The 17,422-nt window shown below is 39.4% G+C and overlaps 2 protein-coding genes across 12 annotated transcripts in view; both read right to left on the bottom strand.

Annotated features, from left to right (window-relative positions):
• Window positions 1-2,243, bottom strand: part of kcnt1 (potassium channel, subfamily T, member 1) — a 76,195-nt gene extending 73,952 nt beyond the window's left edge. For 4 of the 11 annotated variants that reach the window (XM_035390682.1, XM_035390678.1, XM_035390677.1 and 1 more), the window contains exon 1: window positions 1,604-2,239. In XM_035390682.1, the coding sequence (XP_035246573.1) occupies window positions 1,604-1,761 (158 nt within the window). In that variant the 5' untranslated portion in view covers window positions 1,762-2,239. Of the gene's footprint in view, window positions 1-1,603 lie in introns of all 11 variants that reach the window. The other 7 variants (XM_035390683.1, XM_035390684.1, XM_035390676.1 and 4 more) reach the window with 4 other exon arrangements.
• Window positions 2,244-4,226: 1,983 nt separating this feature from the next.
• LOC118212517 (kelch-like protein diablo) lies at window positions 4,227-15,188 on the bottom strand. The gene is made up of 8 exons (XM_035390448.1): window positions 14,923-15,188; window positions 14,140-14,300; window positions 11,827-12,010; window positions 7,169-7,312; window positions 6,610-6,743; window positions 5,906-6,117; window positions 5,412-5,518; window positions 4,227-4,355 (listed from the first exon to the last, which is right to left on the bottom strand). The coding sequence occupies exons 1-8, from the start codon at window positions 14,943-14,945 to the stop codon at window positions 4,280-4,282; spliced, it is 1,041 nt and encodes a 346-aa protein (XP_035246339.1). The 5' UTR covers window positions 14,946-15,188; the 3' UTR covers window positions 4,227-4,279.
• Between the last annotated feature and the right edge of the window lie 2,234 nt (window positions 15,189-17,422).

Below are 17,422 nucleotides of genomic sequence, written 5' to 3'. Positions count from 1 at the left end.
TTTCATAAAGCTTTCTCTCTATGTTTTGCTCTATATGCTGTGTTTTTACTTGAAAAATAAATGCTTTTGGATCCGTTGGGCCCTTCCGCTTCGCTTGCATGTGAATGGATTTGTTCAGGTAATGGTCTCCTAGCTGAGCATCCTCATCCTTCTGTCCCTGTCAGGTACAAGCGAACGTGGGCTGTGGTGCCGTCACGGGCGTTTCTGCACGCCAGCGAGCAGGACCATCAATCCCACAGACAGCCGAGTCCGCACCAAGACGTAAAGAGCGGACCCTAAATGCACTGTGGCTGAGGAGGGTGCACTTAGGGTCCGCTCTCAGGGCTGATGCAGAGCTGAGTGGGTGTTACAGTGAGGAGACAAGGGCAAACCTGAGGATAAAACCACAGACTTTTTCGGTATAAAAATCAACACTCCCCAGTGTCTGAAACCCCTGACAAAAAAAAAAAATTAAAAAACAAAATAAATTTACATTGAAGCATTATATTTCATCTGAAATAATCAGAAGTCTCTAGATTTTACGTATGGGAGGGAACATTGTAGTGAGTTCCCCTCCTAGCATGGGTAAAGAGACAGTTGTGAGGTCATATTCCACGATATTGAGTAGTGAGATGTACTGTACATAGTCATCTTTGGTATCACACAAATACCTATTAGGGAGGATGATCCTTTAACCACACATTTTACATTAAAGTGTGATGAAGTGGACATTGTGTATACTGAAGGTAGTCATCTTCAACAGCAACAAACACAGACATCCTGCATATAACATTTGATAGCAAGTACAGTGATATGCCTGACTCTCTGCTTTTATCGATAATTTCTGGTGAATTCAGACCCCAGTTTGCATAGAGACTGCTTTACTGTGGCAAAGCGTGTATGTACCTTCATGTTTATACTACAAACACCATGTTTTACTACCTATGACAAGATGCAATATCCAATTGAAATGTATTTCACATGTATTGTCCATTAAAAGCACACATAATTAAGTAGAGTGTCTTAGCTGAAAGATATGTCAGGCATGTCACTGGTTTGCAAAACAACGCTTACCAGAACACACAGCAACTGACTCTGAAGAGTGACCATAAAAGCTAGTTTTGGTTACGCTCATTCAAAATGCTCTATGATTCAGGACAAAATGAATCAAGCTGAATTCATTTTTTATTGGCTAATTACAGTCTTTCATATGCAGAGGTATAGCCAGAAGAAAATACCTTTTAGATTCTGATGAATTTATACTCTCTTTTTTTTTCTACTGTTGCATTATGCCTGCTATGTTTACCACAGGGCATACCTATCACAAAATTTCAGAATAACATCTCCTTTTATAACATAGTGTACAAAGCAATGTAGGCTACATATCCGACACAAATCATTCAAATGGGGAAACTTTGTCAGATTTAGTATTATTTCTTTATTTGCGCATATATATATGTATATATATATATATATATATATATATATATATAAAGTTCAATGAATGTATGACCTCTATAGATTTGATTACAAGCGGATAAAATATCACAGCAACACCCTTCACACCCGATTCTCATTTCAGCCAACAATTAACGTGAGAATGCAGAAAGAAAGCAAAATATACCTGGCTGTGTGTTCGTGCGCGGTCCCATCATCGTAAACAAACGTCTGGTTTGTGTAGCATTCACTGCACATTTTGGACGTAGCCCCGGTTGAGTCGCAGTGGTGAGCTTTCGATTTAAATGTCCCCTCGAGAGCTCCGTCTTCCTTGGAAAATTGCATCGGCGGCAAGACAGGAAGCAATCCCCCTGGAAGACCTTGTCCCAAGATTTCTAGTCCTAATTAACTTATTTCAGTCATTTCTTACACGGTAGATTTTTTTGAATGCTTTAGTAATTATAAAACCACATTTACCGCTGAGGTGCATCATTTAATTAAGCGAAGGATAAGACTCGATTAATATCAGGTATCTTTCTAATTCACCTCTCAGTATTGGGAAGTTTAAATGCTACTTAAAACAGCGATAGTTTATCATTTTTAGAGCAATGTTTTCTTATAAAGTGTGGCGACCAAACGTTAGACATCTTTTGTAAATGATATCAAAGGTATCTCGAGCAGCCCCAAATGCATCCCTCTCCGGACAGCATATATCCATTATAACAGCATCATTGTCCCTTTGCTAAACGAAAGGTGCTTCTGTTTGAAAATAATTCCAGGCTTGGCAGGCTATGCTATTTTATACATAAGGACTCACGCCATCTTCCGGAAAACCTTGAAATGACATTTTTCCTTTCGTTTCAAATGAATGTACGAATGCAATTTAAGAAAGCGTGGATTGAATTAAACTAAATTCAAAATCCTTTAATATTTTTGCATATTGTATTTATATACTGTTTTCACGACGATTGTATATACCTAATTCCTTCATACACACGGTGTAATTTATTTTTTATTTGACAATAACGTTAAAGAATTACACAACATGAAAACACGAATTGATTGATGGTTGTGTGTCAGAGAAACAGCATGCCGGTAGGAGTGGAGTCGGGAGCAGCCACATCACGTCGTCTTGCGGTGACAAATCAAATAACAGTTATGTCTGTGGTCTGAAGTAGCTATACGCATTTGCTTTTAGTGTATATGTAAATGCGCGCCTAAAAATGCCAATATATTTGTAACTCGTATACAAAATAACAAAAGCACAGAAAATTACATATCCTTCAACTATTTATCTTAACCTTAACCCTAAAGCTGTCAAGCAGGCAAGGGTGGCCCAAGTTTTGGATTCTCCATACAAGCCCAATTCTAGTCTTCCAGGCTAAACATTATAAAACACATACATTTTTAGTATAAGTTGATTGTTTGGTTTTCAGTGATTTTGCTCTGCTAATACGCATTAAAGAGACTTATAAATTATTGCCAGTGCCTGAAAATTGGTTGTAAGTTGGTATAAACATACAATATGTAGTTCTACCTTAACAGCATTATACTACCTGTATTATAGCAGTATGCTGTTGTAGTATTCCGTTGAAATGATATACTTCTTGTGTGTTCACATTTCTTGAGCTGAGTTAATCCTGTTATTCATGACCAAAGAACTACATAATTTATATTACAAAAAAAGTGTCCATTCGCCTCAGTAGCCTCTCTGTTACATTCCCTGCATTAATCCTTTGAACGTGCCGTTGAGAAACCGTTTCTCATGTAGGCTGCCCTCCTTTATTTCATCAGTTCCAAAATAAAGTATTGTGTAATAACCGAAAAGCTTGGAATCTCTTAAGCCTAACATTTGATAAAATGGCTAAAATGCCACTATTGCTGTCAAGCAAGGGGGGAAAAATAAACAGATTAAAACGATTAATGGTGACGCCATAGACATCCCCTGGGGGAGTGCTGGTAATGATGTTGCTCTTTTGGAATGTCAATAGCCATATACTTTCATTACATTCTTGCTGTTACATGCCTGCACATCATCTTCCAAGGAATCTGTATGTTAAAATGATATTAATAACCAATAGACAGGTGTTTCTTTGCACAGGGAAAACATTAACTTGAATTATAGCACAATTTTAATACAAAGAATAAATACGATATCTCAATACTTTACTTATTCCAAGGAATGAGATTCAACCCCATTTCACATTGACCAAACCGCTTTTCCATCTGACCAAACAAATAATCATGACAGCTTACAGTTCATTACCAAAGAAATAATTGTAAATTGTTCATAGAAATGTAATGGCTATGCTTGGGTCATTCATGCTTTCTACCGTAACTTCTTATGCACTTTCTTAACTAGCTCTCCTGTGAAATATCGTTGCAAATTACCTTTGAATGCATTTTCTGCAAAGCATGCATATTACACCAGCTCCACAGTGTGCAGAAACATTCGTTCAGCAAAGTGACTGAGCTTAGGGAATTCAGGAACCACAAACCTGCATTACAGCAGTATTAATTCAAGTGGAACCAAACTCCCTCCTGACTCTATAACCTTGCACACTCCTATAGCACTCTCCATTAATAAAGCCCAGGCCTTGCTTCAAGATCACTTACACTACATTACCCACAAGGCCAATTAACTGGCCACACCAAGAAAAAACCTGTAAAAATGATAGTGGCTGATTGAACAGACCATTAAAGAGTTAATGCCGGTGATTTTTTATAGGAACCTAGTCAGACGAGCAACATTCTATTTTTCTCCAATGGTCATTTAAACAATGCCTGTGTTGAGTAGGTACAAATATATATGAGGGGGACACAGATAGATTTATTTATCATATTCAGTTGTGTTTCAGCAAATTTATGCAATGTTAGGAACTGTCTTCATCAAGACAACATGACCTCCTGGATGTCTGGACTTCGTACTGCCAAAGTGTCTGAAAAATAGAGAGAAAAAATGAAATGTCCATGCTGTTGTCATCAGGTATGTGTTATACATACAGATATGGGGTTATTTTTTCATCGTGTAAGTTTATAAAATTTTTGCTGTGTTGTAGCAAATGCCTGACATTACTGTACCCTCTATCATGGTCAACATTATCCTGAGAGGGGCTCTCTTCTCCTCCATCAAAGACAGCAGGGTGTTAGCACAAAATACATTCTACAAAAATTTGCTTCAAATACATACACACAAGCATTGCTACTTCTTTTTGTATGTGGTGAGGTCAAAATAAAAACACTGCCATCTTTTTAGAGCCTGGGGCAATAGCCTTGCTTACCTATGCAGTCAGGCTTCAGCTATGAAGATGGAGATACTTTAAATAATGTATTCTGCATACTGACTCTATTTTATCCACTGCTCTAAAATGTATACTAAAGTTTACTATTACTATTAGTATCATTGGCAATTATGGTTATGATTTATCATGATATTTGAGAATATTTAGCATCTAAAATTCTGTCATTAAATATGTCACTGTCCTTTTTCCCCACACACAATCTCAAGCCAAACCAGAGTTCATGATATCATTATCTCTCGTACTTAATTAAATTGATGACTATATTTCTTGTGCCGCTGGTGAGTAAATTTCATTCTACCCAGTCACTGTCTGCCAGACTCTCTGTACATGCTCTAGAACTTTCTTTAGAAAACCCACAGTGTTCTTAATGTGATCTTGTGATCTCTGGCCCGCTGTCAACTGGCATGCATTGAGAAGTGTCAGTTATTATTTATCTTGCAGCTTGAACTGTAAAATCACAAGGAATATGACTGTCACAATTTCCAAGGCTTGTGTGAAAAAGTGCTTTTTATAAAGCATTAAATTGCACCATGTCTCACTTCATTACATCAAAATCTTAAGTGCTGCCGATACATTTTTCCATTGGATTTTGTATCCATTGAATATTCAAAAACAGGCTATATGCACACTGAAAAAGCTGATTTTGTGATGATTTCAATGTGGATGGATGTACTTATTGCCTTTGTGTTTTACCTCCATGAGTTTGTCTCGTGATCGTAGAGCTCCATCGTTTTGAGGTTTATGATGCCATCAGAGCCTCCAACAGCCAGTAGAGACTCATTAAAAACCAACAGAGACACCTGCAATAGGTTTATAACATATATCACATACAGACCTGTAACAACAATGCTCTTCAGAAACACTCACAGCGTTTTGCTAAATCAAAGCGTCCTAACCAGTACACTGAAAAGCTTGCTAAAGGTTGAGGGGATATCATTGTTGAGCTTGTTGAGGTGTTGCTGGTGCTTTTGAAACCCTTCGCTAACATTTCTATAATCACTCACCTGTCTAATGTCATAGTCACTCATTCACCTCTCTGAAAGCTGTAAACTGATTCATTCAAGTAAACAGGCCTTCACACACCTTCTAACTGATACACACACACACACACACACACACACACTCACATACACACACACACACACACACACACTCACATACACACACACACACACACACATCCTCACCTGATGCCGTTTGCTCTTCATGCACTTGACTGGGCTCCAGTGGAAGTTTTCCGGGTCAAACCTCTCGGCGGTGCTGAGCTCTAGCAGGAGTTCGTCTCTTCCCCCGGCCACATAGATTTGCCCCAGGAACACGGTGCAGCCAGGGTTCTCCCTGGGTGTGTGCATGGGTGGGCAGGTGGCCCAGCATCCATCCAGTGGACTGTAACGCTCCACTGAGGGACAGTGAGAAAAGCAAAGATGGGACCTGGGTTGTTTCTTCCAAACCAGTGATACTGCTATGATTGTTGCATAAATGATTTGTAGTATTTTAATAGTAAAAAGTCAAAAATGTATATAATCTCAAGGTGTATTAATACTGTGTAAATTCTCATTCATAGTAAGGATTACAAAAATATTAAAGAAACAAAGCAATTCTGGTCAACTGGTGAGCACATTACTTCTTTAAATAGCAGTGTCCACTCTGGCTGACTTTGGCCAGCTGGGATATGGGAGAGCTCCTGACTTCAAGTTCCCACAGATACCATCAACCAGAAGCCAACCCTACATATTTTGTCTTGGCACACACCCCATGTCTTGGCTTTTGACTTACGGTATCTGCGTTTGTTTGCTTTCATGATTTTATTTTTGCATTTTGTGCTTTTGTTCCAGATGTCGATGCAGGCTGCTGGGAAAGCAACCACAGTGGCCCAAAGGAGGATCCTCACCTGAGTTAAGAGGAGCGTCATCATTGCTGCCGCCCATGACATACAGATACCCCGCTAATACTGCGGCAGCTGCCCCCGAACGCCTGGTACGCATGGGCGGCAACTTCATCCATGTGTTCTGACTGGGATCGTACCTGCAAATACAGTTGTACCCCCAAACAGGAGATCAGCATGGAAGCCTAAAATTACACACCACACCAGTAAGAAGGCACACATCCTGGTTCTTGTAAAGTGAAAACAAACACGCTCTACCCAAATGCCACAATAAAAATCTATACAACTTTAAAAATAGCCCTACAGCTTTACTGTAAATGTTGCGCAACAGAAAAGTACCTCACTCTACATGACCAAAAAAGGGTACTCTGTATTGGACTGGATGTTATACTACCATCTGACAAGTTATGAAGGGGTGGCACACAACACAGGCATTCTCAATGGACACTGCTTAGTTTTCTTGGTATTTCGTTCATATTGCAATGTTTTAATATTCAATGCTTTTTGTTAATGAACACGTTGGCCGTGTCCTCTTCAGACATGTATTCACGGGGGATTGGTTCACCTCTCCACGATGTTGGTGCAGGTGATGTCATCATGTCCCCCAAGGGCGTATAAGTACCCCTCCATCTCCACCAGGCATAGCTTGCTGCGGGGGCGGCTGAGGGGCGCCACATCTCCACTCCATAAATTGGTCTCTGGGTCATACCTGGTGGAAGGGAGAGGGGCAATCGTTGAACTGGATGGTTAAAGGTCATTGAGCAATTCTGTCCTGTAGTACTGTAATGTGTACCTAGCAGTTGTATGTGTTGTCATGAGTTAAAAAAATAAAGTAAAAAAATAAGTCGAGAATATCTACACAGTGTCTAGGAGAAGAATATCTGAATAATATCGAGAAAGTCTCTTTCACATGTTCTGTCATCAGCAAGATAGATAAAAGAGTGAATACTGAGAATGGAGCTGAATTTGAGCCAAAGAGAATTCTGGAAATGTGCAAGACCCCAACTGTGGACATGTTGAACACCGTTTGGGAGACCAACCAGTTGTGCACCCTGTCAGCGCTCTCTGGGGCCCAACTCAGATTACTGATTGAGTGTGAAGGTCGCTGACCCACTCAGGGATGTGAGGGTGCCCTTCTCCCACCAAATCTGGAAATGGTATCTTTGATCCCGTGTGTGACATCAGCCTGGTGTCCTGTCACCTTGCGTCGTCAATCTCAGCCGTCCGATTGATTACACGCAACCATTCTAACTCATGCTGATAGTCCTCAGGTAATATCACTACCTAAATATGTTAATGAGCTTTCATTCAGCAGAACTATCAACTCCTGTTCCTGAGCTGCTTTTGATGTCACACTATTGGGACACCTGCCATGTACAATTAAATGTTATTTGAAGAGAACACAACACAACCACTGAGAGGTTGCTCAAAATAATTTCTTATCATCAAAGGCCTGGAAGCAACTCAAGCATTTAATTTAGCATAAAATGAATAAAAAATTATTTTTGATTTGCACTTGTGTTTTTCCACTGCAAGTAAATTGGTATTCTGTAGAGGACAGATAAGGTAGGATTGGAAGCAGTTGCTGTTATGAATAAAAAATTATAGAACTGTCAAGAAATTGATTGCAAAAGTTTTTCTTTATACTAGTTTTGACCAATTTTGTCTCACTGTGGTAAGTGCAATCCTGAAATTAAGCTGTTGAATCTGACCCTTACTACTATACTTCTGAGTGACCTGTATTGTATGGTAGCTCACAGTTTAGTAAGTTATTGATCATGAAAATGATGGGTATAATGTGTGCTAAAAAGCAGCAGCAGATAAAACAACAATAAAAACATTGCTCAAAGAAAGGCCCTAAAAAGAGAATTAATGTTAATAATATTTTTTGTAAGGCATTAACTTTGCTTTTTTTTGATGTAAAAAGTAATCCAGACCTCTTTTCTCTTTTAGAAGTTTTCACAGGAGTTTTATAATTGTTTACATATTTCTTAAACATAAATTCTTGGAGTTATAAAACAGAATGATTTGACACACACACACATATGCATACACTCACACACACGCACATTTACACACACTAACACACACGTACACACGCGTGCATGCACAAACAAACACACACACAAACACACGCACTCCCACACAGACAAACAAACACACATCGTCACAACAGAAAATAGCTGCCCTCTTTCCTTTTTCGTAATTCTTTTGAAGATATGCCATTGCATGAGTAATTTCGGCTACAGGCCCTTAAGAATAAATAATAATTTCAAATTTTTACTCAGATCAGGGGTGTCAAACTTGATTTTTGATTGTTTAGACGTTATATTTTGGTCATTAGAAAAACAATTTTTCTATTTATTTGAAAGGTGATCACTTACAAAACACAGAGAAAGCCAATGATTTAGGCAATTACTTTTTTTTGACAGCCAAAAATAACTGAAATACTGATGTGCAGAAAATGTGCAGAATAAATGTTTTGTAGACACGACTTTCATGACTCTGTTTACTGGTCTGCAGAAGAGGCATTCTGTACTCATAATTGGACTAATATTGCTGGAGCATGAATAAATGGCTGAGGAGGTGAATTTTGGTAAATGCAATTCTGCAACACCGATTGACTCTGGACCTGCCTCATTTCACAGCTCCAATTTCATCCATCTCATGGTGTTACTTAGAACTCACTCACCCACATTACCGAGTGCGTGTGTGCGTGTGTGTGTGTATGTGTGTGCGCGCGTGCGTGTGTGTGTGCGTGTCTCAGCTGTGCATCGTAGGAAATGACATTCTACTATATCTATTTTTTTCTCAGATGTAGAGCATTACTTTCAAGCAGTAGTGCATAGCTGTTACCAATTGTACAGCAGCGGTCACAGCATTTTCAATTTATTCCTCACCTTTACATTTTTTTCAATCTCTGCCCGACTCTGGGTAACACCCTTAAGCTTCTTCTAGCGCCAAGAACCCCAGAGAGGCGCTGGACAACAAACTTACTCACTCCGAGAAAGCTGTGGTGGTGTGTGACATGAGGATGATTTCTATAGAACATCAGAAGAATCTGGCCCTCCATCACTAACTACACAGCCCAGCTCCAGGTTCAGGCTCTGGTTCTCTCCCACCTGGACTACTCTAATTTGCTCCGCTCTTCTCCCCCAGCCAGTGCCGCCAGGCCTGTGCAACTCATCAAGAACCCTACTTGTCTAATCTACAGTGGTCACCATCCCTCCAATCTGAACACAATATACTGACCAATATAATATTTCCTCCACACAAAATCTTTCAAAAGTCTACATATCCTTTGGTCTGTACTATTGAACTAACCTTTGGTTTGTGGACTTGCTATATTAATATGAATAGTTGCAAGACAGACAGATAAAAAGCATTGAATCAAATATATATATGTATATATTTTTTAAATCATATTCTGGCTAATTTTTATATGACCTATTTTTCCCACGGCGTGCAGGCAGGACTGCCACCGTGGGCTATGCGTGACAAATTGTGGTCACTCACTCACTCACTCATAAATGTTTTGTAGGACGAATGCGCAGGTGGTGCTTTGTTTAGTAGGAGGCATGCGCAGGTGCATCTCCCAAAATCACCACTTTGAACAACACAAGATTTTTAAGCTTTATCGCCTAACATTACTGTAGCTAACCCTAACATGTTAGCGTTTCGCCTACTTTAGTTAACCTAGTTAGCGCGTACGGATGCTATCCTGCACACATGAGTAGGAGCTACGGACACACAGCTAAAGCCCGCGTACGGATGCTATCCTGCACGCATGAGTAGGAGCTAATTACACACAGCTACAACCACCGATACAGATGTATGGACTCACGGACACTACAACCACCGATACAAATGTATGGACACACGGACGCTACAACCACCGATACAGATGTATGGAGACATGGAGGACAACAAATAACGTTACAGAGGTGAGTACATACCATAGCTAGCTAGCTAGCTATATAGTTCGCCAAGTTGTGCCGTGGTTCTGGACGGTTTTGTGCTTGTTACATGAAGAGGGAGCCATTATCACTGTCAGGAATAAGACCAGACTTCTTTTCCCCACCACACATTTGCTCATCTATTCATCACAGCACTCTTCCATAAACTGCAGGTAATAATCAATGTATTCTACAGATTTTGACAAGCAGAAATGTTTTTTACAAATTTTATCAGAGTATATTGTTATTTACAAGTAGCCAGCATACGTAGGCTGATATACATGGTTCCTCACTTGCACCTCATTAAGGCTATTGTGCTTTAATTTGAGGCTGTTTGTTCTATTTTAATCTGTGAAAAGTATCAGTGATTTTAACAAATCCTATTCATTCGAGCAAATTGTATTGCAGTGTCTTATGAGCTCATTTGTTTCTGTTTCTGCTCTTTTTCTGTTAAGGCAAAGGGGTTTGATTTCTTTGTATGAAACACACAGTCTCCCTGAAACAAAAACAAGTAAATAACATAACTTGAAAAGTATGGATCCCCAAAACAAAAATGAAATTTAAACAAACACTTTGGACTGAACTGAACTGATACCAAAAATTAATTGAAAATGAAATTGAAAAATTGAATAGAAACTAAAATGAATGGGGGAAGTATAATAACCTTGTGATGGCCACTATGCTATGGGGGTGGGAGGAGGGGTGGACATTTTGACCTGTTGTCAGCCATTATGACCCACAAGTAATGCATCACTCGCCAAAAATAACGTCTTACTATAAATAAGGCCTTACTGTTCAGTTGAGACATGTCCGGTCAGTAAAGAAAAAAACTCTTTTACAATGACTGCCTGTCATGCAGTTATATGAAAGTGCACTTTATTTCCAGAGTCTGTTTACTGCACTAGCAGGCAGAAGACCATTTTACGGTGGAACAGTGCACATAATGTCCAGGGAGCTGTTATGTGTTCTGAGGCCATTTGTTCCTCTTAAACTCACAAAGCAGACTGATTATAAACGTCGTGAAGACCTCTAGCTCTTGCTGTATTTGGAGTAAAGTTTTAAATAAGCAACTGTTCTAATCCCTAAGTATTTATGACTGTCATGAAAATAAAGGTTGAGGTAAAGTTACCAAGATGTAAGCTGGAGAGGAACTAGCAGGTCATACCCTTGAAGGGCACCGTTGAATGGAGGTTAAGCCTCCATTTTGAAATAACATGAGAGATAGCTGAAAGAAAAGAGAGGATCTGTTTGCGTGTGTACCCCTTACTTCTCCACATTGCTGATACAGGTGACACCATCATGGCCCCCAGCCATGTAGATAAGTCCCCCAAGGGCACACACAGCTGCATCTCCACGGTGACGAATCATCGGAGCCGTCATTCTCCACTCATTGAGCTCGGCGCTGAAGCGCTCCACTGGACATGATGGGTCATCAGAGCTCCAGCCTCCCACTGCCAGGCAGAAAGACCAAGAGACAGAGGCAGAGTAAGAAGCACAGACACGCACAAACACACACACACATGTACTGTACACACACAGACGTACGCACACACACACACACACACGCATGCATGCACACACACACACACACATACTGTATACACAAACACACGTACTCACACACACACACACGCACACATACACACACATACTGTACACACACACGTACGCACACATACTCATGCACACACGACACACGCACACACACACGTACTGTATACACACACACACGTTCGCACATGCACACACACTCACACACGCACACATACACAAAGAAAGAATTCTTCATGACTATTATCTCTATGCCCAATATACAAGCTTTTCATGTCTGTTTTGGTCTGAATTTATGGAGGTGCTGTTCGTTCTTTATGCTGCTTGAACGGTTAGGAGATATAATATGCTGTTTTCCCAGCTGTTCCTCTCCCATGTGACATAGGGGAGCCTGTCTGTCAACTTCTCAGACACCATGGAGACAAGTGCAATGACTCCACTTCTAAAATGGGATGTCCTCTGAGTACTGATGGAGCAGAGGGATGCAGATAGTTTTGGGTCTAGACTGAAATGCAGTGTACAGGAAACATTTGAATTTGCCTAATGGGAATCAGATTTATTGCTCCCACACGTATAAAAATTTAGGGAAAGAATTCTTATCTGAGCTGACTTTTTAGTACATCTCTGTGCTGTATTTGCAACAAACAAAATTGTTTGCATAATGCGAAAGCAACATTTCTAGAACACACAAACACACATACACACATACGTATATATATGTGTATATATATATATATATATATATATATACACACACACACACACACTGCCAAAATTATGAACAAACCAATATTTTTTTCCAATGTCTACCTACAATAACATGTAACATAAATCAATTTTACATAAAAGTAATCTTAGACACGACTTTCCTCAAAAAAACCTCCTTTCACTTTAATTAAAATTCAATTAATTATTGGAAGTCTATCCAATCTTTTTTGCAAAGTGGGAGGTGGATGGGTGGGAGGGAGGTGGAGGGGTAATTAAATTGAATGAAATCTTATCAACCTTTAGGTTGCCTACCTTCAGGTAGCCTAATACTTTTAGCCTGTAGGTGCAAGTGAAATAGGCTCTAAAGTTGCAAGAAATATGGCTAACTAGAAGGAGTTCGGCTTGAATGTGCAGGCCAAGTAGGCATTGTGGAAAGAAGGTTATTCGCAGAGAAAAATTGCAAAGAAGCTTAAGATTTCCAGGTCCAGTGTTCACTGCACACTCTGTGATGTCTAGCAAGAGAAACCATTGCAAAACTGCATCGCAACTACAGGAACATCTAGAAAGAAACCAGTTCCCCTGACTACAGTGAAACAGCAACTAGGATCTGCTGTTATAAAATGATGTGTATCTGCTATGTGCTGTTAACAAGAAGAAAAGACTCCAGTGGGCCAAGCACCATCAACACTGGACCAAAAAGATTGGAAAAAGGCAGATGCACATCCTTTTAGACCAGCAAATCATAGTTGCCATTTCACTGTAGGCAGTGGAACTGATTTCTTTCTAGCCGCATTGAGTTCTTTCTGTAGTTGTGGTGGAATTTTACAATGGTTCCGTTTGCTAGACTCCACAAGATATTTGTCTACTGCCTCTTGATCTTCTTGGTCTTCTCCTGTTAACATTACTGACCATCAGCTGGACTGAGTGTGTACTGAACATGGTACCTGGAAACTTCTTTAAAAAAAATTTTCATAGGGAGTGACCTTGCCACAATCATTTTACTTGGCCCTGCGCATCTAAGCCTAACGTTATATTTCTTGCAGCTTTAGTGCTTATATTTCTTATACTACAAGCCAATGGTATTAGGCTACCTGCGGTTTTAGAAATACTTTAGGTAGATAACATTTTGGTCAATTTGACTACCCATCCACCTCCCTTCCACCCCTCATCTGCAAAAGGACTGGATAGACTTCCAATGATTTATTTAATTGAAAATAAAGCCAAAGGGGAAAGCCATGTCTAAGATTATTTTTTAAGTAAAACTCCTCTGGATATATATATATATATAACTGATACTGCAATATGCAAGGTGAGGACTGACCTACATACACCATATCCACGGGCTGTTCTTTTGGAGGCACGTTGCTGGGACACCCATTGTGGGTAACAGTGCTACGGCGTTGACGGACACCCAGAGTGCGGTGGGCTCCTGAGCTTTTCACGGGAAGCACGACAGAAGTGTCCCGCTCACCCACAGCCTCCCTGTGACAACCGCCAGGAAATAACACAAGGCGGGATTAGTCTTACACAGGAAATTACTCATAAGACCATGAAAGAAGAAAATACACAGAAATCATGAGCCAATCACGACACAGCGTGTGTGTTCATGCAGAAAATCAAACAGAACAGCATGGATTTGACAAATTCAGCACGAAGCTGAACACCTAACACGGGAGCTCATGGAACAGCATGCTTTTAACTGAAAGAAAGAATGGTCATCACATGATTATATTATACTCAACAAAAAAGCATCTCAAGTCTCAGTGAGAACAATTACCAAACGCAATAGCATTCGTGTTAGTGTAAACAAGAAAAGAAGGACAGTATGTTCAACAGCCACAGAACTGAACATTATTTGTGCAGCAATAATTTCACACATCAGGAACAGTGTGGAAGGAAATAAGTATGTACATAACATAACATCGTAATTAAACATGACAGATGATTAAAATGATTAGTCAATTATTAAAAAACTGACCATCACAAATAGGTTTATGAATCATATATTGCAAATGATCAAATTGAACAGACTGTACAAAGCAGTGAAATTGTGAGAAATACATAAAAAAAGTAGTTCAGGCAGATGACAGACTGCAGTAATTACCCTTGCTCATTGTAAACTCCCATCTTTCCCAGTGAACCACAGAGATGAAAGCGTTTCGTCAGAGTAAATGAGGGAAATCTGACTTGTCACTGACTACACACTCTACTGCGCTCCACCGCCCGTGTCTTAGCCAAGAGTGTGTTCTACAGACTGTCAAAGCCAATCTCTTGCCTCACTCCCACACCGCTCTGTGCCCTGAAACCCAGAGTGGCTACCAGCTGCTCGTAACCTCACGGCGCTCAGTCAGGGGGAACACAGCACGGAATATTTCTGTCTCACTCCTGGAGGGCTTCTTTTGTTGACCCAGCATGGTTTCTAGGTCAATGGGTCATTTTTGAACCTTTGGGTTTACTGCCTCGGCCCTTATTGGACTCCCAAATTAGTTTATTTGTTTCACAATTTTATTATTTTATTTATGGGTTTATATTTAGCCATCCCACTGTTTTTGTCAACTGTTTTTTCCACTTTGGAACCAGCAGGAGCTTGATGGAAAAACATGAGCACTGAAACAGACTCATGGTGGGTATAAAAATGAGGGACAACTTAACTGATGGGCAGAAAATGGACGTTTCTTGATCCATCAACAGAGAACTGAAGTAGCTACCACAGTCACACAATATCAGGGAAGAAACAGATTACTAGATGCCTTTAATGGAAATGGTAGCTAGGTGATTATGTGTCTGGCAAAGTAATATTCTTCATTTTCAAATTTCTGAGGATTTTCTTAGGAGGTTTACTGATGTGGTAACAAATAAACTATTTTATGTATGCAGTGTGTCAGTGGTGACTCCATTGATGCCACAGTTCGTCAGTGTCAGTAACATTCAAAGTACACTTGCATGTAGTTTGCTAGTGTGCAATTATAATACTTCCCCCTAAAATTTCTTGGCATTAATGCTGGGGTTTAAGTCACCAAGAATCATTTTATAATTGTGGATATCCCTAGAATACTGAATTATTTCCCTCTCTTCCTGACATAGATGCATTTAGGAGCTTGTGGTCTGTGCTAATGTACAGTACAATGTCAACTGCAAGTCTCAGAATTTGCAGGCTTGTGAAGGAGGTGGTTTACAGCATGAGTCAAGGCAACATTCCCAGCTGACAACTGGTCTGTGGGCGGGGGGTGGTTGGGAGGGGCAGCTGTGAGCAGGTGGGGTTGTATAATAAAGGGGGGGGGGGGGGGTAGCTTTTAAAGCGAATGGGAGAGGCTGGAAATGATATAGGTAAGGGAGGGGGTTACATTAAAATTCATAAATGAATAATAAAATAATGAAAGAAATACAGAAATATGAAAAATAAATAAATATGCAATACATATTCAAGAAAAATACAATAAATACAATTATTAAATTGAATTATTATTCATTTATACTTGTTCAATTGTTTGATTTAATCATTTTATTTTCTGAACAGACATAAAGAACATCACATCAGTCCTTGAGAGAAGACAAATAATATATTTTTTAATGTTTTAAAGAGACACTTTACTACACTACAAAGCCCGATGTTATCATAAACATGACATAGCACCAGCTATGACCGCATATTACAGCTCAGGACAAATATTGTGTGTCATAGTGTATGCAGCAAATTTTACAGAACTGAATTTTGTTTTTTAAATCACTGCATACATTATGATAGTGTTATGATCTTTGGCACAAGCTATAATATGCTGTCATGACTAATTATAACAGGAATCACAAAGAAAAGTTCTGGTATTACTTTTATGAACACAAGGTACATTGAATGGAAATTTTTTTTTTTTAATCACAGCATACGTTGTGATAGTGTTATGATATTTGGCACAAGCTATAATATGCTGTCATGACTAATTATAACAGGAATCACAAAGAAAGGTTCTGGTACTACTTTTATGAACTCAAGGTACATTGAATGGAAAAAATCATCAACAAGGAATAACTTCAGCTACTCTTGAAGTAGAGAGGAGGCAAATGAATGCCCTCCATTTGGTTTTCAAACAATAAAATACATTTTTGTCCTCTCAACATCAAGAGTACCTAAAGTTTTTTCCTTGCCTATGAGTTATGTCATGCTTATGAGAGTACTTTTGGTATGTAGTTAAAGAGTATTTTCTACACCGAAAGCCACAGTAGTACAGAATATCTAATACTGACCATGGGAGAGTTCTACCTCTAAGAAGTGATAGCTTGTGTAAGCCAAGGAAGCAACCTTTCTTCCTGGTGAAAGAACTTGTCTTGACCGTTGGGCCCAACCTACAGTCAATGTGTTTTTATGTCTTCTTACAGACTAAGCCACTTGAGATGCCATAACTTTTGACTTTAAAATATTTCCACTAGCCTTCTGTCAGGGATTGGCATGGTACTGTGAAAATGTGCTGTTATGCAAAATAATTTGCATCCATATGTGTGCTGTGAGAATTATGTGAATTCTCTACAAGGAAACATGTCTTTGTTTTAATTTTCAGTAATCCATAGCCAAATGCATTTTGTGTTCCATTTTTTAATTAATCTAAGCAGAG

The sequence above is a fragment of the Anguilla anguilla genome, chromosome 14, assembly GCF_013347855.1.
Source record: "Anguilla anguilla isolate fAngAng1 chromosome 14, fAngAng1.pri, whole genome shotgun sequence".
Taxonomy (NCBI): domain Eukaryota; kingdom Metazoa; phylum Chordata; class Actinopteri; order Anguilliformes; family Anguillidae; genus Anguilla; species Anguilla anguilla.
This window is presented reverse-complemented; position numbering and strand designations above follow the sequence as displayed.

Bases quoted from the DNA above. Each gene is read 5' to 3' on its own strand.
- LOC118212517 (XM_035390448.1), bottom strand. From the start codon at position 14,945: ATGGGAGTTTACAATGAGCAAGG. The intron at 5,519-5,905 runs GTGAGGATGTGT...AACCTATTGCAG, and splicing joins TGAAGAGCAAACGGCATCAG to GTGTCTCTGTTGGTTTTTAA. The intron at 4,356-5,411 runs GTAAAACACAAA...TCTATTTTTCAG, and splicing joins CACGAGACAAACTCATGGAG to ACACTTTGGCAGTACGAAGT.